The 24,836-nt window shown below is 33.0% G+C and overlaps 1 protein-coding gene across 3 annotated transcripts; it reads left to right on the top strand.

Moving 5' to 3' along the window:
* Positions 1–10,368: 10,368 nt before the first annotated feature.
* LOC147381738 (transcription initiation factor IIA subunit 2) lies at positions 10,369–21,039 on the top strand. 3 transcript variants are annotated; one of them, XM_086430022.1, is made up of 4 exons: positions 10,369–10,497; positions 16,319–16,460; positions 16,591–16,641; positions 20,659–21,039. In XM_086430022.1, exons 2-4 carry the CDS (start codon positions 16,332–16,334, stop codon positions 20,797–20,799), a joined length of 321 nt encoding a protein of 106 aa, XP_086286148.1. In that variant the 5' UTR covers positions 10,369–10,497; positions 16,319–16,331; the 3' UTR covers positions 20,800–21,039. The 3 variants fall into 3 exon arrangements, with proteins under 3 accessions (XP_086286148.1, XP_086286150.1, XP_086286149.1); XM_086430024.1 differs by having other exon boundaries at positions 10,371–10,497; positions 16,309–16,460; XM_086430023.1 differs by having other exon boundaries at positions 10,385–10,497; positions 16,243–16,460.
* Positions 21,040–24,836: the final 3,797 nt, after the last annotated feature.

Genomic DNA, 24,836 nt, shown 5'->3' with positions numbered 1-24,836 from the left:
TTTTTCAAAGAGACAATCATGTTGATATTAAGTAGTGAGACCGTTGATATTTTATTTATTTATCAAGGTGACGATCTCGATGATTTATATTCAACCACTTGGGTAAGATGATGATGACGAGGTGACAATAAGTTGTTCGCGACGAAGATAATGATAAGTGCATTGAAGTCATCTTTGAAAAGGAATCAAGAGGGGCATGTCATCATTTTGAAAATTTGTCAAGGTTTCTCAAATATAAAATAATAATAAAAAAGCCTTTTATCCAAGTCTTTCCCCATGGGTTGATCATTGTCAATTTATTTGATTTTTTTAGCCTAACCTGATTTAAAATATCTACAGAGAGAGTATCGATGACACAATCAACATCTCATCTGGATCATTTATAAATAATAAATATATTTTCTGCTATAATTTTAGTAAAATATATTACTAAAATTTTTCACTTTATAAAACAATATTTCTTGTCCTACATGTGTAAAATATTTTAATTTCAAAAGTGGTAAGTTATCATTTTCAAAATTAAAATGAAGTCTACCATTTTAGGAATTTTCAACTTTTTCTCTTCTGATTTGATAATTTCCCCTAACATTAAATAAAAAATTCAAAGGGGTTATATTGAAATAATTAGGATCCAAGGAGATTTTACGTATTTAAAGTCAAGTCTTCTCTCCCTCTTTTTCTTTCTTCCTTCTTTTTATTTTTATATATATATATTTTTTTTGTTGATAATGAAGGGTATCCTGGTCAGCTTGCGCACACCAGACTAGTCCCTATGCCCCGCATCCAAGCTTCACCCCACTTACGTGAAACAATGCATGGCCACCAAGATTTTTTATGGGTAATAGAATTCGAACTTGAGACCAAAGAAGGAGCAGACTCCTTGACCCCATTTCAGTACCATTCAACCGCCCCCTTGGTGGTTCTTTCTTTCCTCTCATTGTCTAGACACGTACTCTTTTTCACTTTTTTAATACTTTATGTGATTATTATTAATATTTTTATTTTTTGTGTCTCCACACTGGCTTTCGATGTGTACACAAATCCTTTTCTACTTTTTGGGCACAACTTTAAAATTTTAATAGAATATTTTTTAGAATTACTTAAAAAATTCAAAAAAACATTATTTTAATTTGACTTTTATAATAATTATTATAAAATTATTTTTTGGGAAAGATTTGAATTATTACACCCCAATTTCTTAAATTATTTATCACTCCCCAATTAAAGATTAAAACACATTCTTCAAACATTATAAAAGTTTGACTCAAATTATAATCTCAACATTATAACACTCGTTCAAACAATTTTAACAGTTGTTTTCAATTATGCTTAAGTTCAGATAAAATCCTAAACAAAAAAAAATAGATCAAATGTAGCAAATAATGAGATAGTTTATTTTGGAACCCCAACTTTTACTTATTATTTTCTTTCTCTTTTTTGAATTAGGGTGCCAATAGAAGCTCTCTAACTTTATTTATAAAATAAATATTGATATAATTTAAAATTAATTATTCAAATTAAAAAAAAAAAAAGAAAAAAAAGAAAAAAAAGGATTGATTTAAATTATTTTAAATTTTTTTGATAAAAATAATTAATAATTAATAATTAATCATTTAAATATTTATTTTATAAATAAAATTATGATTTTTTTTTATTTCATTTTTTATGTGTGCTTTTTGATAAAATGCTGAAGTAACATTGAAATTGACAATGCTTCAAACATCGTTGACGCGGATGAGTCTATAGAATCATAGATGTTTTTCATCGAGATATTAGTGAGAAGTATCTATGGTTTTGTCCACACCGATGTCCAAAACGATGTCAATTTCAATGCTACTCTAGTATGACTCAATTGTTATTGGATCACATTTTTAGGATTTGATGAAAACCCGATGCAATAATAAATTATATCTTATTGGATTTATTTTGGATTCACAATGATTAGAAGATCCGTTGGCACTAAGGTTGCAATTTTGTCTGGTTCAAACCAAGAACCGAACCAAACAATAGTTTTAGAGTGGTTTGATTCGATTTCGATTCCTAGTTATGAAAATGGAGAATCGATCAATTTGATTTGATTCTCGAATCAAGCTTATATAGAATTGAACCAAACCCTTATGTAATATATAATATTAATAATGATTATTATTATTATTATGAATTATTTAAGGAGTTAAGACATAAATTAACAATCTTTTATGGATAAACTAATGACTTTTTATGAATAGATTAGTGATTTATTGTATGAAAATTTATATTTATTATATATTGATTTTTCATTAAGAAATATTACTTACAATTTATAGAATATTGTCAACTCATAGAATTAAACAAAACCAAACCGACTTTAGTTTGGTTTGAGTTGATTTGAAAGTCTGGTTTGAGTTGATTTGGTACCAATGGAACTTGGTTCGGATTTGATTCTTATTTAGTGGAATCGACCTATGTTAGTTCGATTCTAATTTGACTTCAAACCAAACCAAGTTATACCCCTAATTGACACTCCTAATCTTATGTGTGTGTCCCAAGCAAATAAATGGTTCTTTGTTGCTTTATTTCTTATAAAATTTATAAATTAAGAGAGTTACTATTGCCACACCAAATTTTACTAATGCCACACCAATTCCCATATAAATCACCACAGAATTGCATAGTTGGTAAGGCATTAGTAAAAATTGGTGCGGCAATAGAAACTCTCTAAATTAATGATTCATGAAGATTTTAATACGACTTGGAAGTACTCATGAACCTGATTTCTGGTGTGCCTAAAAAAAATTTAAATAATTATTTAAAAGTTGGTCTCGTATGCTTTAATAAATTCCATTACTTCTTTGACTAATGAGATAGTGATATGTGGTAAGAGACGGGGGACCTGCCTAGGGTTTTCTTTTGAAGCTTGTGAGCTTCTTTGGGTTATGGATCAAAAGGGGTTCTCTCCCGATCCATTTACTTACACTGCTTTGGGTGGTGGGCTCTTAAAAGCTGGCAGAATCAGTATTGCCAATGAGCTCTTGCTCAATGTTATATGTAGTGCCTCTTCAGTGGATATTTTTGTTTAGAATATCTATTTTCATAGTTTATGTTGCAATAATAGATCAAGTGAAGCATTTTTCTTGATGAAGAATATGATGGAAAAGGGTTTCACGCCAAATAATATGACGTATAACACAATTTTGAAGAGGTTTTGCAGAGAAAAAAATATGGACAAAGCGTTGGAGCTATTCAATCGTTTTCAATGGGTCGCAAGTGGGCCTGATTTGGTCTCTTTTAATACCATTTTGTCTACAGCATGCAAGTTGGGAGACTCTTCAATGATCCGAAGGGGGGTCTTGTACTGCATGGAATTTGAAAATGTTAAGCTTAATGTAGTTGGTACAATTCATTTGATTCAGTATTTCTGTACAGTTGGGAAGCTCTCGGAATGTTTTAAGCTCTTGGAATCTATGATTAGCAATGAGCCCAAGCCCATTGTAGTCAGTTTTAACGTGCTTAGGGACAACTTTTGCAAGAAAGGGTTACTTGGAGTTGCGTACCAAATTTTTAGGAATTTTAAGGACACAAGATTTGCCCTTGACACAACTTCATACATGCTTCCATAAGGGAGGGGAATCGTTTCTTGGTGAAGCATTTGTTAAGGGATATGCATAGCAGGGGCTTGACGCCAGATGTTGTTACGTGTGCGTCCTTTATCTACGACCTTTGCAAGGTAGGAAAGTTATCTGCTGCCCTTCATCTGTGGGACCAAATATTGGAATGTGGACTTGTCCCAAGTATTGGTATATACAATCCCATTTTAAATGCCATGCTTCAAAGAAGTAAGTTGTGGGAAGTCATCTTGATATTGGATGTAAGCCCAACATGGTTTCTTTTGCCATTCTAAACCATGCAAAGTCAGTAGGCAAGATGAAGAGATTCCCTGTTGCCACGAAGGCTCTAGAGTTTGTGCTGAGCGACAATTGTGTAAGGGAGACACATCTAGGAGATATGATGGACTAAAAGACAGAATTTTGGCCATATTACTCAGGCTATAAATTGTCAAATCCTGTTATATTAGACTGCGTTTGGTCTCTGTAAAGCTGTGAAGAAGATGTGTGACCCATAAAACTGGTATGAAGTATAGATTTTAAACTATTTTATTATTAACTTTTTTATTTTTAGGATATTTATGATAAATATATAAATTCTGTGCAACTTCTCCAGTTAGTCTCACTCTTCATATTATTGTTTTTCCATTTTAGGACACTTGTAAGTTGTGGTCCAGTTTCTTCAATTCCTTCCTCATGTTACATCATATTGTGGTCATTGATTCAATGATGGATGTACTCTATGAGGATATAAGGCCCTTGAATCCCTTCCCTAGTTGGAATTGGGATTTTTCTATTTTTCTAAAATTTCTAATAAATAGATTTTCTTTTTTGCTTCATTTTTTTCTTCCATAATTGGTTATAAAGGAACGAGAGGAATAGCAAGTAGCACTGCACTGAGGTAGTGAGTGTGGTTATGAGCACACTTATATTTACTAGAAACATTGACATAGATAGATTGAATGAGCCAGTGAGATCTGTCTAGCCGACCCTGAAATTTTGGGATAAAGCTTTGGTGATGTTTATCTTCCATGATTTTTTTTAGTTCTTCCCTACCACTGATATGGCTTTTGGATGATTTCTTCTTTTCATAATGGACTTCTATAAGAACGTTAGTTGACCACATACTTTTGGGATAAGGCTTTGATGATGATGACTTTTCTTACATAAACTTACTGAGTAAACTAGACTTTTGTCTTTTGATAGAGTTGAGTATTGAGAGAGCAATCCTAATCTAGTTCTTGAAATCAGGCCGGGCAAAGAGCACCGGTTTGGATATAGAAGATCTTGCTGATCATTTAAGATCGAACTTGTATGCAATGGAATTTCATGGAAGGACAGGCAATTAGGACTTGCCTCTAGTAAATCACTCAACAATATGGTGCAGGTGAGTTTTTTCTCAACATAATTTGTATCTCTATCAAGCTCCTATATGCGAAAATAGTCAGAAAGAGAGAAAAAGATATATTCATGATAATAATAGGAATTTGTAGTTTATGGATGACATTTTTATAATCATCCCTTAATTGCCTAATTTACAATAGTGACCAGCTACTTTACGGTTAAGTTTTCTGAAATCTTGACCAAGATTGACAGGCGATCTGGCAAGGAGATTGAGAAGGAGCCCAAGTTCTTGAAGAATGGTGATGCTGATTCGTGACAATGATTCCAACCAAGCCCATGGTGGTGGAGACCTTCTCCGAGTACCCTCCATTGGGTCATTTTGCAGTGAGGGACATGCGCTAGACCGTTGCTGTTGGAGTCATCAAGAGCGTGGAGAAGAAGGACCCCAGAGGAGCCAAGGTGACCGAGTCCGCAGCTAAGAGGAATTTATTGAACCATGCATTTTTTAACAGGACAGGCATGGTCGATTTTGTTTTGGTCTCCATGAGTTCTGTTTTTTAATGATTTTGATTTGTGTTATTAAGGTAGATCTAGCTAGAAGGAAATTTTGTTAGGATTCCCAACTTCTTATTTTAATTTTCAGTTTATGAGTTTGATTTTGAATTAGAAAATGCCGAAATGACAAAAAGTATTTACTGCGATTCTCACAAGTCTGACGTGGGATGTGCACATAACTATAAATGTGTTTTCTCGTGATATGAGTAAAAACCATCTACGGTTATGCATGCATGTCCACTTCAGAATTGTGAGAATCACAGTAATCCTGTGTCACTCCAGCACAATTCTTTTGAATTTAATCAATGTCAGATTTGTCCAAATACTTGGATTAAATTGTGTTTTGATCTTAAATGCATGTTGTTACTGTTCATCTGTTTCACATATAATTTTGCTTGATTTAGAGAGCTTGACCACCTGACCATCAGTCTTGGATCTTTATGTGGAAACTTGATAAATTGATGGGGCTTCTTGTTAGGATGAGAAAACCCTAGTCATGTTTTCCTGCTGATCTTCAATCAGATATTTTTGGTATGGTCTATCTTATCCTCAGTACACTACGTGAAAATTGAAAAAATCGACAGAAAAATTTGACTGGCCAAGGCCCACGAATTTAGAAACTGAATTTTGATGGTCTAAGACCGTTGAAATTCTTAATGTTCCTAGATTTGACGGTTTAGAGCTGTTGAATTTCTCTCATCCTTCATTAATTTGATAGTTTCGGCTTGTCAAAAAAAAATAAAATTTGACAATGAAAAATTCGATGTCAATTGGACCTATTGGTCCATTGGATTTTATAAAATTTGACGGCCCAAGACCTTCAAATTTGAGCCTTTTTCACATTGTGGTAGCTCAATGATAGAGCGGTCAACTCTTAATCGACTGGTCGTAGGTTCAAATCCTACTTGAAATCCTACTTGGGGATGCATTATAATTATTGCTTTTTTGATCCAGCTACACCTTTATCTTTGATTTTTGAACTAGCAAAATCGTGGGGCATAAAAAGGGCTGAGGGAAAAGGATCCACTAATTTGTTAAGCCCTAAGGCCCTATTTTAGTATATCTTACCTTCTTCATGTAAATTGCGCCATCTTCAAGCCTAGAAAATCTTATCTTGAGATTTAAATATTGAAGAAATAAAATTTTACAAAAATTTGAGGTTGAAAGGTAAGTTTTTGGTTATAAGTCAGGGCTGGTGTAGTAGCCTTGTCATTGAGTTCACCTTTTGGTATTCAAAAGCACATGATCCAATTTGTTTTTTAAAATCATGATTAATTTTTAATTTTGATATTCGGAGCTAATGTGGAAGTTATATTTATCTGAGTTTTTCCATGAAATGAAATGTGCTGTTGGAATGAGAATGTAGTAATCCATTTGAGTTTTTCATCTTCAACCTCACTATTCTATCTACTTTTAACCTTCAAATTCAAATCTTAAGGCAAGATAGGTTTTTGAGAAGTATAAAATAATATAATTTTAATTAAAAAAATAAAAATTCTAGGATTTCTCCAAAAGGCTGAGAATAGGCCAAATGAGAGGAGATTAAAAATAATTTATCATTGAGATTAAAAAGCTCAATGGTGGAGTTTTTTTATTTTTTTTATATGAGAGCTATTAGGCCATTTTATCAGTTTGAAGATTGTGATCAAGTGGCTTTGTCATCAATGTGAAAATACACAGCGGTGGTATTTAAAATACTCACCAAAACATGTAAGGGGAGGGGTTAGCTAAAATATCCCAAGAAAATGTATCCCTAGGAGTAAGTGTGCCAATCCCTAAAAGATCAGTATTGATCTCTAGGAAATCTGTCATTTTCTTCTTATCCTAACCATCTATTTGATAGAAGCAGATCCTCCATGGCACACGGTTTTTGTAGCACCCAATAGCACAAATCCAATGAATGAGAGATAACTATCTTGGAAAAACCAAATTAACTTCTCAGCCTCTTGTGATCGTGATTTAGATCTGATTATATAAAATCTAAAACAAAAAATATATTTTTTTTCCCTCCAGATCCATGTCTTTGAAAATGAACGGCTACTGAACATCCAATATTTTAAGTCTGGGATTTAAATGTAAGCTGATGTGTCGCTCTTTCAACCGTTGGATCTGTGCTACAAGGTGCTACATGAACCGTGTGCTACAAAGGACCCGCTTCCCATTTGATGGAGAGCCTCAACCGTCGATTGAGGCTAAAAAAGCCTAGTAGGAAAGATAATGCTTCATTGTGGCACTCTAAACACTAATTTCGATCTTCGAAATAATTGAATTAATTGAACTCAAAATGAAAAATTCTCCAAACAATTTTCCTAAACGCATATCCTTCAATTACAATTGAGATCGTGAGCAATGAAGAAATGACTCATCAAACCTACCTTTGTTGTTACTTGTTCCTCTTTCTTCTCTTCAATCTATGCTTCAGCTTCAGCTCGATCGTCTCTACACTCAATATTTCATCTTCAACCACATAATTTTAAAAGAAATGTGAGATCAATTGAAACTTTGAGTATTAATTACAAATGGAAACCATTGGGTCATTTTTCAAAAAGATATACAACTAGAGACGTTGAGGATTTGGACTATTTAACTTGTTCCAACCAAAAGAAAATTAAAGTTCCTGATTCGTTCTTAATTCGATTTTTGAGAAAAATGGCGCTTTGGTTGATTGATAATACTTCGTCTGAGATTTGTTTTTAAGGTTAGTTTTGGAAACATTCAATAAAATCATCTTATTTACTAGAATAGTACACATTACTAGGGTTGCAACTTGGGCAGTTTGACTCGAACTCAAACCAAATGATGGGTGAGCTTAGGCCAAGTTATGTAGAACAGTAGCCAGGCTTGGGTTAGAATAGCTCAACCTGACCTTAAGTAGGGTTGTACTTGGATCGAGGGTTCAAGTAACCCAACTCAACCCAAACTGGAGTCTATATAATAATATATAAATATTTTTATATTGATTATGTGTTTTAATTTATTTTTAAAAGTTTTTTTTTTTAATTTCTTATTATAAGTATAAAATTTATTTGTTAATCGAAACAAAATTAGGCTTGTTCAACAAGCTTGACTTGTCCAAAATACTTAATTTGGGTTAACCCGAGTTTAGAAGTTCAATGCTCAAGTTGAGTTGAGTTCGGATTAAAGTCTCTACCTCTTGAGTTGGGCTTGGGTCAACCTTCAACCCCGCCCAAGTTGCAGCCCTACACATTGCAAATATAGAGGTGTCAATGGGCCGATTCCACATATACCAAGAATCAGACCTTAAAAAAATTCTCAGTTCCGACTCCTATTAATTTCGATTCTAGGTATGAGATCCTTAGAACCAGAATTGATCTGACAAATACGTGATACATATATAGTACCCACTACTACTAAGATGGATTTATATATTTTTTTAAATGAAAACAAAAATGAATATCCAATAAAATAGACAATTATTTATAAATGTAACAATTTATCTTGTAAACCCTCAATTCAAAGTAATAAATTCTTTGAACAAATCAAACTTTTGAAAATAAAATCATAGATAATTATATTATGAAATATTCATTTGTTGTTGAAATTGTATACAAAAAAATGAAAATAAATGTCAGTAGATGTAGAGAAAATGTAAAAATTGAAGACTTCACATTTTCTTTATATATTTTAATTTTACTTCAACTATATTTATTTTAATTCGTCTCTTTGTAAGTATTTAATTAGATACTAATTTTAGAATAATATTATAAAATTAGTACTTGAAGTAGACCGGATTCTTATCGGGTCTTTGAGAGAGCTATCTAGAATCAGACCCAAAAATGATCGGTCTATATTGGTAGACCCAAAACTGACTAAGCAATTTTGCGTACATTGGGCACCCATTGACACCCTTATTACACACTATTTACTCGACAAAAAACATATTTTTAGTAAATGATTTTTTTAAAAAACTATTTAAAGGTTCTTTTCTTGTACTAATTTGATGAAATATGATTTACCCTTGCTATTGTTAGCATTTTAAAAGGTTAAATAATTTCTAAAACAGGTAAAAAATATGTTTTGGTAAATATTTTGGAATATGTACTCTCATGATAACGTAAATATTTTGGAATGTACAATGTCACGACCATGTCAAGATCCCTTGTCCATGAGTTGGTATTTTTTTTTTTTTTGAATCATGGTTTTAAAATTTGGTATTTCGTCTTGTCATATTATTGAGTTGACTGGTGGGAGTAACTCATTCCCAACTATATAAATCACTTAACTCGATTAAGAATTCTTTATTAATATGCATTTTATTTATAACTTTCTTCTTGAAAATAAGATGGATTAGAAAATGTTTAGTAGCAAGATCATACTTATGTTTAGATTATAAATAAATGTTTAAATTATCCATTAATTATTTTTATCAAAAAATACAAAAAATCAGTTTACTTCGCCAATATTTTAAAAAGAATCGTGATAAAATGACTATCCACATGGCATACTCAATCAACACCCCTGACATGACATGTTCAAGAATCATAGATCTGCACTCCTTGGGAAATAAAATGCAGATCTACGATTTCCAAAAATGTCATGTGAGGGGTGTCGATTGAGTATGCCATGTGGGGGTAGTCAGATTATCACGACTCTTTTTAAAATTACTGAATGAGTTGTTTTTGATCTTAGACAACTCAATGTGAAGGACGATTCACATTTAAAATCCTTCTCGGACGAGTCATCTCGATCTCGAACGATTTTTAAAAATATGGTCCGTTTGACAAGGGAAAGGAGTCAGACATCATTCTCCAATTGTGTAAAGGGCACTTTCGTCTTTCCATCGTTCAATGGAAAGCATGGCTGCACGTCATCATGTGAGATGAAATCCAGTCCAAAGTAAAAAAAAAGTATATTTGTTTGGACCACTATCTCGAGAAGAATCCAATTGAACGAGGCTTTCAGATCACTATTTAAATCCATTAGGTCTTTATTTCCTCTCCTCTTCCTTCGATACAGTATCGACGAGGCGATTTCTATAGTTCTGCGGTTCAAGGTCAGATCTTCGGTTCTCTCTCTCTCTTTCTTTTAGGGTTTGAGTTATAATCTTCTTCGTTTTTTTATCTATCCAAAACCTTGATAGATTTCTTCGTATGTATCATCTGAATTTGTTCTGAATTTGATATGCTAGGGTTCGAGTTTTATCTGAAGGATTGGATTCAACTTTTTTTGATACGCTAGTTGTGTTTTTGTGATTTGTTGCTGTTTGATTGATTTTGTGTTCTTAGATGTGAAGATGTTTATTACCGCTTTTTATTTTTTATTTTTTTAATTAGTTTATTGAGTTTAGTTCCGGATCTGATGTTCTTCATCCATGCAGTTATCTAACATGTTTGCAGGATCTTCTCCTCTGTTTATTTTATTTACTTGTGAACTATTCTCTATTTTGATGATCGGGGTTGTTCATCTACCATGATATCTGGTTATTTTATGTGTGTTCGATTGTGTTGATGTGCGATTTCCTCAGTGTTTGTTTTTGCGTTGGCTTCGCTTGATCGGATCCTCGTCTAGAAGTGTTTTTATCTTGTCTTTCTTTTTCACTGTTTAAATCATCTGACGATGAGAACATTGATGACGGTTATGTGTTACTTGACGATGATGAGTGATGCTTTGCCGCTTGCGCATTTTTGATACTTTGAATTTTGAAACTTATCTCTTGTTGATCATACCCTTAGTGTAAGGATATTGAATGGGATTTTTCAACTGCATCTTAAACTTTGAAATTTAGTTTAATTTATGGTTCATAGTTCCTTCTATGATATTTTATTCATACTTGATTTTATTGTTAGTTTTTTACTTGTGTGTACAATTGCTGATAGAGATTTAGCCTAATTACCTATTTATAGAGATTGAAATACTAAATATTTGCATCGATCAAAAAAGAAATACTAAATATTTGTATATAAATATGATTTATGTATTTTATACATGTTGTAAATGTAGAATATATAGAACCTACGCTCACTATTTAAGTTTTGATTTATATAATTTCATACTTTTATTGTGCCTTATATCACTCAGGCGTGTGCCTCGCCCTAGGCACTTTGAGGTCTTTTCGCCTTTCGCCCTTAACTACACTGCACCCATAAAGAGGTCAAAGGAAAACCAATCATAGAACGAGATCACAAGCAAGTGCAAATATAAAAGTTTCTTATGCAAATATAACTTCTACTTGCATGTCCTCTTCATCAATCTGTTATAAATAAATCCTTTTTGATAGAATCAGAGTAATATCATATTTTGTTTTATGAGCCTCTGGTCTCCAACATTTTTTTGGGAATTTTTTCAACCTAAACTCATCCAAAAGTTCACTCCAATTTCTAATGTTGCACTTAATCACGTACAATTCTTACAATGGCCTATTATCAGAATCAAAAAGGCCTTATCAGAAATTTTTGGGTCTGATGAATGATCATGTTCTTCCATTAAATTCCATCTTCATTGGTCTATAGAATACACAATTATTACTTCGGATGAAAAAAATCTATGGCATGTATGGGACTTCAAAGAAACCAGTTCACAGCTTAAATGTAGCATCCAATGGGTTAAGAATCAGAAATCAAGCATGAATATATAGACATAAACCTCCAAATGGTGGTATGTGGAAACCATTACCTAATTTGATATTTCAGACTCACATAAACTCCTCGGAAATGTGGATGTGTAGATTGTCATGGTTTCTCCAACTAGTACGAATCAAATTTGAATGCATCCTCTGAACCAACATTCATGTCATACTTTTCTCGATTTGTTTGAAATTCATAACTTCCATCCCCTTTCAAATTCATATTGTAGACTTCTCCCGTACGTGTCTTTTACTGACCAACACTACCACCATATTTTCCTCCACGAGGCAACATAATCTTCTCTCACTTTTCTGTATCAAATGTATATTGCTCTGACGCCAATTTATGCGAATTTCTTGACCCAATGTTTTGCCTATTTCCTTTGTTCCTCAATCTTCCACGAATTTCTACCCTTTTCTCTCTCCTATGTGAAATAATCAAATTCTTTGAATTCGAACTATCCACAACTCAATTCTCTCCTTGACTATCTGAACCCTCTCTGCTTCTGTGATTAGAGAGCTTTTTCGATCTCCTAGACCCATTTTCTACAAAAGAGTCCGAATATGATGAACTCAATTCCTCATCAACCTCTGCAGAACCCATAATTCTCCCGTAAGGTTTAACACTATGAACAACCCCTTTCGGGAAAAATTGAGCCGAAGGGAGTCCATTAGCAGTTTGAAACAGCTGTGGTCCATCCTGCTTAGACTACAAATTGAACTCACCAGGCCTCTGGAACCTATTAGCCAAAACCTCTAATTATTCATCCGCTTTCACTGAGAACAATGTTGTGGCTCTCTCAATGAGCTCCCACGATTTCTCGAGCTCTGTAATTGCAACTTTTACTTCAGCCCTTTTGTGCATCTCATATATCTGTTTCTCTCTAGAAAGGCGTGCCTTAAGGATTTGTTTTGCCTTCTTCGCTTGCATTCGCTTCCATTGCCACTTCGATACCCCTCCTAGGAATGTTCAGGGACCTCCACCCATTTGAATTACAGTCGAATTGGCGGAAAAAATGGAGGTTTGGATCAAAAGATGAGAAATTTGGGACATGAGATTGGTTTGATCTGAACTAGTTAAAACCCTAGTTGAAGAAAGGTTTCGAGAGGGTATGGGAGTTAAGAGACATTTGGAGGATCGACATTGATGTCAGCATTTCTACTTCTCTCAAGCTGCCAAGAAATTAGATAAACTATTGAACCCCAATTTCTGAAGAACATGGTGAATGAGTAAGTACTTGGTGGCCTTGGAGTACTTTATGCTTCGGGATAAACTACACATCCCCATATACACAACTGCACAGATTTATGGTGATATGCAGTTGTGTATCCTGAGGGATAAAGTCTATGGTTCTGGCACACCCCACGTGAGGGGAGTCGATTGAGTATGCCATGTGGGGGACTCATATTATCACAGACTATTTTTTAGTAAGCTGGGCTGGGATAATAGGCCGATAGTTGGCCGAATTGATAGCTCTAGATCAGAGTTTATAGGGTTTTTCTGCCTTGAGGACTTATCTAGGCTCAACCCATGGTTGAGTCTCTCCATCAACATGACTGTTAGAATTTGAAGAAAAATGCAGACTTCATTAGATATTAGTTCTTATCTTCTAGAGATATTGCACTTTTTCTCTCGAGTCATTTTTTCTTGGGAAGCCCAAGAATCATATCGAGGAGATCCTCAATGTATATTAACCCCCCGGGTTGAGGTTAGCATAAATCGCTTAAGATGTTTTTAAATAGCATAATGATGTGTAAAATTATTGCCTTTTAATATAAAATAAAACTTATACTGACACACCAACTTTTACTTATAATACATTATCCATTTTATGTTAAATTATGTATGAGATGAGGATACATGCCTGTAGATATTCTTTATTTTTTTGCTATGACATCACTTTTTTTATCCTCTTGTAAAATTACCTAACCCATTTTTTATTCTACTAATGTTCTTTAAAGAGAGCTCATCTTTCTCTCCTAATGATCTACTCTCTTCGAAGGGATGAAGTTATGGGCTTGAAATTAATTGATAATGTCATTCTCCTTAAAGTAAATCTTGCATGCTTCAAGTCTCACCATGTTAGAATGAATTAGTATGACTATAACCTAGGTATGAATTACTAAGAGAATGACATTATCAATGAAATTACTATGTAAAAAAAAAAAAAAGAAACCTACTACGATCAAAAGAATAAAGAAAATGTAGGATGATCATAAATGTGAACATAAAAAAATAAAACTTATTGAATAGATAAAACCTAAAAAACTGTTCATAAATAGTTTAAACAAACGTAAACTCAAGAAATCTATACTATTAAAGGCCTAGTTCGAACTAAAATATTTCTTATATAAGATATAAGCGAAAAGGAAGAAAAGTAAAAAAATAAAAATAAGACAACGACTAATAAACACACTCACCTCGAATGATTAGGATGTGCTGTGGTGTAATCCCTTCAAATCGGATCCAACAAAAGCTTGCGAGTGTTATAGGGATGATTATAGGTAGATTTTAACAAAATAAGAATGAAAAGTGTTGGCTGGTTATGAAACAGGAAAATGAGAAGAGAGGATGTTTGACGATATGTGAAACGAAGAAGAGAGAAAGTCCTGGTTAGGCTGAACGTAAATTAAAGAGGAAGAGAGTAGTTCAGCTACGGGTTGTGGAGTTGGAAGGAAGAGAGAAAGAAAGGATTTAGATACGGCGTTGAATGAAGGCATCTTAATTGGCCTGCTGTCGAAGGGACGAATAAGAGGTAGAGGTTCTGCTGCTAGGGCATTAAAAGAAGGGATGACAAAGGTGGTTATCTAAATAGTAATGAAATGAAAGAAAAAAAAAAAAGAGGGAGAAAGAAAGTGAGTTGGGCTGCTGGAGGAGGCGTTGACCATTATTCAAATTTTACGCCAAATTTATACACAATTCTCCAACCAAACGTCATTATTTTCATTGAATCTCCATACAAGCATGGTGATTTTGACATAAAAAATGGATTTTTGAGGTCGATTTTTCTACCCAAAATAGTGAATCTTGAAATAGTTTGAAAATTAAATCTAAATCTTCAAAATTAGTAGTGTATATCATTCCCAATTTGTATCATCGAATGGATCACATTAACCATTGATAAACTTAGGCAAGTTAAAAAAGGTGAAGTATTTTACTAAATTATTAAATTATCCTAAAAGTTAAGGGTATGTAGAAAGGAGTTTCTATATTATCGTTCATTAAAATATTTTCCCATAGAAAAAGGAATTGTGATAAATTAACTTGAAAATAGTTATTTGAATTTCACTCGTTGACGTGGATGTGAGTATGAAATCATAGATCTTTTTCCTTGTGTATCCCAAAGAAAAAGGTACACAAGGAAAAAGATCTATGGTTCTGTGCACATTCCTCATCATCGAGTGAATTTTGAATGGCTTTCTTTTTAGTTAGTTTATCATGACTTGAAAAAAAAGGCGAAAAGAGAATTTTCCTCTCATTCCTTCAATTTAAACTTTTTGACTCGACAAAAATTTAAGAAAATTGGGGATGATTTGCATCACAGACTAGACGAGTCAAAGTGTTCCCCAAATTCACGATCGTCAAATTGCTTTGTAATTTCTAATTTTGTTCCGACTCGTACGAGTCAATCAACCGAATTTTTAAAAGAATAATGATTTTTGACACCTCCTCGGACATACGCCCCCATCACAGAATCGTAGATCATTTGACTCGGGATATGCATAACCATAAATCTTTTTCTTATGTATCCCGAGGCAAATGATCTATAGTTCTGCGATAGTATGTCACGTGCATTAGAAAATCATTTTTTCTTTAAAAAAATGGGTTGGGGGGGGGGTTATATTCGTCTTCTTATCAAGCTTATCAGCTCCTCCCACAAATTCGAGGGTATAAAAACCCCATTCCTTCATCCTTTCGAACACACTTCTTGACTAATTAAATAGCACCTGAAGTAGCTGCATCAACTTCTCACCTCATCTGTAAATTTCGATCTTAGCACTCATTTCTTCTTAGTTTTTTGTTTAATTGATCTTGATTTCTTATTAAATTTAAAATTTTGAGCTTCATTAGAATCTATTTACGCTTCCCAAATTTGTAGGTCTCAATGTGAATTAGGGATTTGATTACTTTCGAAAAAATTAAATTTATTCTAAACGTTTTCTTCGGTGAATTAGGTTATTGATTTATTGATTCAATTTCTACGTTACCCTTGCGATTCTTGAATTTGAAAATGTGGGAAGTGTTTGGTAGATCGAGATAAGAAATGGCGACGTTCGAGCTGTACCGAAGGTCGACGATTGGGATGTGTTTGACAGAGACGTTGGATGAGATGGTATCGAATGGGTCTCTCACTGCTGAGCTTGCAATACAAGTTCTTGTTCAATTTGACAAGGTTAGGATCACAAGTGGGTTTTGATTGTTGAGAGAAACTACATTTTTATATATACATATATATTTTTTGGGTGTTAAACTCGTAGTTTGGAAATTTAATGTCTGTTATATTCATCTGTTGTGGTTCTCAGTCTATAGCGGAAGCTTTGGAAACCCAAGTTAAGAGCAAAGTCTCTATCAAGGTAATCTGTTTATTAATTCATGTTCTCATTGTTTTTAGATTTTGAGTAGGGTATTTGATACAAGACGGTGAGAGGAGATAAGAAAATGAAATTTGGTTTAGGATTGGGTTAAGGATTTGGACTAAGATAGGGTAAAACCAAAAGTAAAATATTTATTTTCGCAATTAATAGATGAAAATAGTTAAAGGTTAATGGTGGAGGTTTGTTGGTTTCAAGAATCAAGAATCAATGAAGTGGTTTCAAGAATCAAGAACAATGACTTACATCACACCCATTGTTGGGAAGATCAAGCTCAAACTTTTTTTCATTCATCATTCATCATTTATTATTCATTGTTAGAAAAACCCTAATACAAGCTATAGAACGAAAATAAATCAAGAATCTTAGTCAAACTAAAATACAAATAAATAACCTTATGCTCGTAACTTTCTCTTATCTAATTTTCAAACCCTACTAAATCTAAGTAAAAGACGAACTAAAATTACTATAAGCTGACTCAAAATATTATACTAAGATCATAAGTAAATAAAACATCAAAATAAGCCAAAAAAATATAAAAATAAAGTCCTAAAACAAAAATCTAAATAAAAATAAAAATTTATTCTTTAAGATTTGATATCCCCATCAATTCTCCTTGATTGGGAAGATTTTGCCACTAGCGAAATAAAGTTCTAGTAATTCTCATCATCGGTTGTTTTCCGCATTATTCTCCTCTGGTTGGAGAAAATTTGTCATCGAGTTTTAAAATACTTGAGAATTATTGTGATAATTTGTGATTCATCCCTTTTGGTGAATATTCTTCTTCGTGTGTTGAAGTATTAACTTCAAATTGCGATCTTCTATCTTTACAAAGTCTCTATTGTATTTGTTTGTGATGATTAAGTCGATTTAAGGTGGTGATGGAAAAAATGCATCATGAACAAAAATTGTAGATGTTATTTCATAAATATCTTCCTTAGGCTCTTTTGACGTAATTGCTACTTCATGATCTTTTTCAATATCCAATGATGATGCTCCACATTTCTCAATTTCACTATAGCTTAGATTAAGCTCATAGATTTCTTCATTACTTGCCTTAAGTTTAGAAAGATGGACTTTTGTCACATTCGCTTTATTATCCTTGTTTGAGCACTCTGATTTGAAGTGTCCAAAAATGATTGCACTTGAAGCATAAATTTGTTGTTTGAATTCATACCATGGATAAAATTTTCCTGACAAAACTGAATGACATAGTCATAGTTAAATTATTAAAAATATATGTATTAGAAGTTATTTTTTGTATATTTTAAAAATCAAAATATAAAGTTAGTTGTGATCTCTATGAATTGATGTAGATCTGAGCTTCTGTATGATTTTATTTTGGTCAATTATATTGTAGTCGGAATTATTTTTGTCAAATGTGATAGAAAGTCAACATAACTTGATTGGGTAAATCCTTAAAAGGTAAAATTTTCCCTTCGTAATTGTTATTTACATTGACACATCCATTGTAAAGTTTTAGGATTGTGAAATTTAATTTTCTATATATATATATATATATACCCAAAGAGCATTTTCGATCTTCGTTACAACTTAGCCCCCAGTGACCAAAAATCCTGGTTTCGCCCTTGGTTGTGAAACATAGGAACATTGATTAAGGAAACTTCTTACTCCTACAAGGATTCTATAATTTGCATCCTATCCTAGTGCTTTTTTATATAAACCTTTTGATCACTATAACTGAGGTATTTATGATGTTGTGTAACAATGGCATAGACATGTGCTTGGTGTCTAAGATACAAGGTTTCTAATTCAACACCTTCAAGAAGCCTGAAACAATTTGCATCCATGCATGTGTATTATAGAAGAATATCTTAGTTGTACTCTTAAAAGATTTTCAAAATGATATTTAACAGAATATATGGAATGTAAAAGAAAACATTACCATCGACTTGTGTAGTAACCTAACAACGATTAGTACGTTTATAGGAGGGAAGACTACCCAACAAGTTCAGTTGTGTTTAACAACTTAATAAAATAGTTTATGGAATTGAAGAGTCAACTTAGCCAAGTTGGTAAGATGTGTGGAGTGTTGTTCTCATGTCCTAGGTTCAAACCCCCTTGAATCCAACTTCACTTGCGAACCCACTGACCTTTTACCTATAGAAAAGAGTAGTTTGAGGAAGATGGAATAGTCCCACCCTCTTTTAGAAGTCATTTTCTCTTGAAAGAATCATTAAAGTAAAGAGGGATACGATTGTATCATTGTTAGGAACCCACTGTTAGAGAATAAGCTGCATCATATAAAGATGCATAAGATGCATTGTATCATTGTCGATGTATCTTGTTACAAATAGAAGGTTGTGATGGAAATATCATTAATATTTTCTACGTTTGGAATTATTGGTGATTAAGATGTTTAAATTTAAATATTGGGAATGATTTATGTTAATAGGATGTTTAGATTAGGCTTATCTCTTATATATTTGTTGATATAATCTATTAGTATCCAACTAGGGTTCATATAAATATATCATAATCATCCACAATGTTACTCATAATGTTCACTTTCTACTTGGTATTTGAGCTTGAGCTCTAGTGAGAGTAATCTTGGTGTGTCGCCACCGATGGACCAAATTTTTTCTTTAATACTTTTTTTACTTCTTTCGATAAAAATCTACCTCTCTATATTTCTACAAACCTCTCTAGTCTATTAACCCATGTTTCACAATCTCCATTTTCTTTATATCTAAAGTCTCTCCAATGATAGTTTTTTCATTGAAGGATCACAATCCTACTTCGTAAGCTCCTAGGAGATGTCATGATAGGATGCAACGATGATGGATTTCATTGATAGGCGATGACCACTAGCAGGCATGATTGCATTTTTGGCCATCCATAAATATGTTACTTTATGAGATTAAGGGCATTTATTCAATGGAACCAATGACATCTTCCTTCTTCAAAGGACCATGCAGTTGTGGGAGCCTGTTAGAGAATGAGATGCATCATATAAAGATGCATGAGATACATTGCATCATTGTCAGTGTATCTTGTTACTAGTATATATTTAGTATGTATGAATTAGTATTTTCTATACTAAGAATTATTAGTAATTAAATACTTAAATTTATATATTATGAGTGATTTATGCTAATTAGGATCATTTTATGCTTATCTTTTATATCTTCGTTGATGTTGGATAAATCTCAAATCTACAGTTTTGGGATGCCAAAATCAATTGAAGAGAATGAACAAGAAAACCATAACCAAGAAATCAACCACAACACACGGGTTTGCGTGGAAAACTCTAAATCAGGGAAAAATCACGGAGTTCACTTCACTCAAAGACCGAAAAAAGAAATCTCAATGTTTCTTCTGGAGAATACTCCTCTAAATACTCCTAACGACTTAGGGTTAGTAATCTGCTAACAAAAAAGTATGGTTTAACTCGACTGGCAAAACGTATGAATTGATTAATAGTAACTCTTAGTTATAAAAGTAAATGCCATCTCCCTGTTGATCGGTACCTCAAGCTTCACTAACATATCTAATCTCTATGAATACCCTTTTAGAGCTCATGTAATAATCATCTCAAAAATTATAAATAGATTTGACTTTTTCCACACACTTGGCTGTCTCAATCTGTCAGTGTCGTTATTTGGGATGGTAGACATGATTAACGTAGCCCATGTCGGTTCCATTGGCATTAAAGAATAAATATCAGTATGGAAAAACTTCTTTCATCAAAGAGCTTCAGGGTTTTACTCGGCTCCTTGATTGCTGGTGACTCAATTGATATTTTCTTTAGATGCAAGGAAAGTTAGATTGAACAGATCCATTCTATTTAGTCAAGTTTTCTACTTATTGTTTGGTGATAATCCCTTAGAGACGTCTGAAAAATGTCCTTGTATTTGCAAATCTTTATCTCTAGATAAAAATAAAGTTACATCGACTGATTCTTTCAACCATTTATATGTTCTTTTACTTTGCTTGGAAACTGAGCCAGACCTTCATGTATATTTGTGTGTGCTACAGGGTCATTTGCACACTTACAGGTTCTGTGACAATGTATGGACCTTCATCTTACAGAATGCTGTGTTCAAAAATGAGGAATGCCAGGAAGAAGTTGGGAGGATTAAAATAGTGGCATGTGATTCGAAGCTACTCTCGCAATAATTTCCATATACGTTTGCATTCGGTGCAGCAGAAGATGTCTCTGTTGGCATTGGCATTGACATTGGGAATTAGCTTATTATACAGTTGCAACCTGGAGAGGGATCACCAAGAAACCAACAATTATTAATATCTAAGCGTAATGGCACTATTTTTACTGTTGGAGTTCTTTGTTTAGTTTTCCTTTTAAATGGCATTGATCTTATTTACTCATCCATTATAAATGCAAGTTTAGTATCACCATTTCACTTTGTCAGCCCAACTTTTTTCCTTGCATGATTCGAACAGTTTTTCCATTGGAGAATTATACTGCCACACCAATTTCTATTTATAAACATGCCAGTCCTGTGAAATTAACTTGTGTTTAGGATTTTAGGGTGAGACTGATCATTTCTTTTCCTTTTTTCTTCCAATTTTTCAGTCGAACCTTTTATACTTTTTCTACCAACCCTTAGTGAAAGAGTAGAAATTCTAGAGACGAAATCACCCTTTGAGTAGAAGGGAGAACTCTTGGACAGAGCCTTTCTCAAATTTTGGTGGAAGTGTGCAAGGGGGTGACATAAATTTAAAAGGCCACGTGTCTTTGAAGCAACTGTCCGCTTCAAAGTCGGACTCGTCTACCACCATCTTAAAAGCCAAGGTTCTACCCTTTTTATTTTTTATTATGTATTTTTATACCCACCTTTGTGATCTCTAAGTCTTGAATAAGGAAAGAGAAGCTAATACTCTTTATGAATATTAAAATGCTGGAAATCTAACGACCAAATGGTGCAGTTCCCTTCTCTTGCCACCAAACATATTCTTTTACTCCCTGTTGTTCTCACAATTTAAAAAAAAAAATGCACCAATTTGGTAGTCGTAAAAACTTATTTCATTTGATTAAAGTTTGATCAAGGATTTTATTCTACACATCTTTGGATGGGTCAGATTTTTATTTTTTTGGTGGGCATCCCCACCCTTTGGTGAGACTAATCCCTTGGTCACATGAATCCTGTGGCAGATTTGTTCCCCCCCCCCCCCCCCCCTTCAATTTTTTTTTTAAAAGTCTATTAGGATGAGTGATTAGAATAGATAACAGTGACGGATAAAAAATTTGGTCACTAAATTTTTTTTCATAAAAAGAAAAAAATTTCTTTATTGAGTGCCCTCACAAATATTTTTGCTATTGGTTGCCACCCGAAGAGGAAAATCCTGACTCTGCCCCTGCACTCATCACCCCCTTGAAAAGTCCCAAGTGCAGCTGGTTGAGTCGAGGGCTAACCAGACTTTGGAGGGTGGTCCCAAGGAAATTATTGCCTTGTGGGGTTTCAAACACTTGATTTACCCTTCTTGAGGAGCTTATCTTGAGGAGCTTATAATTTGATGGTTAGAAATAATTTCTGATTTTTGGTGTGTTTGGTCCATCGTTAGGCATGTTGTGTAGGTCCATGAAAGATGGGTCAGACATACATTTGTTGATGAGACTAAAAAAAATAATCTGACATTACCTAATTATCCCAAATCCCTAAAGTACAGTATCTACATTTTGTGATCAAGTATAATTTGACGCATTCATATGGTTCATCTCCTCCTCCAATGCAGAAATAATATAAATTAGGGTTCCTCTCCACATTTTGGTGAATAGTGACATTTTTTTGCTCTTTTCAAACTGATCACATGCATATCCCTATGTATCAATTTCTTGAGAGATTATCAGAAAATAACGAAAATGCCCTCTTCTTCAACCTCTAACCCGAAACTCCTGATTTTTTCTCTCTAAACCACGCCTATCTTCAATTTTAAAGGTAATTTTTCTTTAACCTTGAGCTCTTACTAGTTTTACTCACAATATTAAGATTTTATTACTCCCGTGGGTCTAATTCATCCTCACAAAACCGGCTTGTAAGGTGAGGATTGTCTTAGGTTTATATATAAGCTCAAGGTCATAATACCCAGGCGATGTGGGAGTATCCCTCACACCTTCAACATTTAAACTGCAAGTATATGATAAGACTTTGGGTAAAAAAGTCTACGATTTTTAATAATAGCTTGAAGATCCTTGAGTAGACTGAAAATAATATATATACCCTATAAATATAACAGTTTGAAAATGATTGATTTTTGTGAGAAAAATCAAAGGTTTTCGGCTAAAGGTTAAAGAAGATCATTAGTTCATTTAAGTTACTCCCTCTCTGGGAAAATGCTATTCTCAACTCATGGGTTGAGGTTTTCTATCAACATGACCGTTGGATGTTAGAGATTCCTAAAAGAAATGTATCCCTAGGAAATAGTATATTAATCCCTAGAAAATCAGAACTGATATATATGAAATCTGTGTTTTTCCTCAAATCCTAACGTCATGTCATGTCGATGGACAGCATAAAATGTGGGTTGAGGGCCTTGAGACTAGAAAAGTCCTTTTATTTGTTAAGTCTTCCATTGTAGACTGAGGTCAAGGGGTATGTCATTAAGTTTGAAAATATCGAGTATCTCAAATATTTTCCATAAAGTGGACAGACGTGTCATAATCACCTCAAAAATTAGCAAATCAAATCATCCCATAACAAAGTTTAATAATGGAACTACCTTGGAAAATGTCAATAGTAGCGTCTTAATTAATTATTATAAAACTAGATGACGGTAGCCGTAACAAAATTATTATTCTTTATTGTCCAATCTTGACTCTTGTGGTTTAGAATTTTCATCAATCTCCTAATCTTTCATTTTCAAATTTCTTGCAAGATCGTCACTGGTAATGTCATCATTTCAATATCTTTTGAATTTGATTTAGACACTCTTAGTGTGTGTTTGGTAATATTTTTTCAATTGAATGGAGGTGATCCACTTTTAAATTTTAGACTTTTGAAAATTTAATTTTATTTGTTTTGATTCGGATTTTAGACTTCAGACTTCAAAATCAAATTTCAAAAGTTTTGAATCAGTGATGGGGGCATGTTAGATGAAAATTTTAAAATTTGATTTCTAATTCTTAGACTTTAAATGTTTTTCAAATTTTAAACTTCAAAAGTATTACCAAACATAACTTTAATGATTTCATACTTATTTACCAATTCGACCATTCTGCTGATAACAATATTATATCATTGTATTTAATGAATCAAATAGTGAAGATACAACATTTTTTTTTTTTTTTTGTGGAAAATCTTGATTATATCTCATAAAAATTAGATGACAAGTACAAAATTAGGATTTGCATATGTTTTTTTCTTCTTTTTTAAACTTATACAAAATTTTTAACAATATAATTGTACTTGTGATTTAAGGGTTTAAATTATAAATTAGGGTATAATTTTGAAATGGGCTGATTTTTTGTGAAGATGATCTCTTTTGCAAAGTGATCATCCTCACAAAAAATCAACTTATTACAAAAACTTGTAACTCATATGGGATGAAATACGTTTGCAAAATATTTGACTCTTGAACGATTCCCATATCTATATTATACATATACACACATATGCACAAGTGAATCGGAATACCAAAATAAATTAACAAACCTAAGTCAATAAAGAAACGAATTGTCTTTAGGAAATGGGTTCATTCTTGAGTAACGGACAAGAAACCCAAGTTCAAATCAAGCGATTAAACTAATCAACATAGGTTTGACCGTTGGACGAGTAGAAAGTCGCAATAAACATATGTTTTAAAAGTGTCCGACTAACCTTACTAAGTTAGTAAGGATTTCACTCTCACTAAGGATCCTTGGATTTACCTTGCTGGCATTAAAAACATAATCTGATGCTTTATGATTGTAGAGAATAAAATTATATGAATTTTGAATATTTTTTTTATTTCAAATAGTTATTTTTCACTGTTGAATTTTAATTCTAATTAAGTTTGAGAGTAATATAGAAGTCAGTGGCAAAACCTTAGATCTCAAAAGAAATTATTTAAAAATTTATTTATTTATTTCTTATCTGAGTTTTTCAAAGAAACTTAGAGGGCTGTGATGTTGGTTTGCAGATGTGGTTATCCATTTGAGCAAAACGACCCTTAGTAAAACTTACAATCTTATTATGTTAGTAAGGGAAATGTTTCTC

This window comes from Akebia trifoliata, unplaced genomic scaffold (genome assembly GCF_017979445.1).
Source record: "Akebia trifoliata isolate Shusen 1 unplaced genomic scaffold, ASM1797944v1 Contig00282, whole genome shotgun sequence".
Lineage (NCBI taxonomy): Eukaryota > Viridiplantae > Streptophyta > Magnoliopsida > Ranunculales > Lardizabalaceae > Akebia > Akebia trifoliata.
This window is presented reverse-complemented; position numbering and strand designations above follow the sequence as displayed.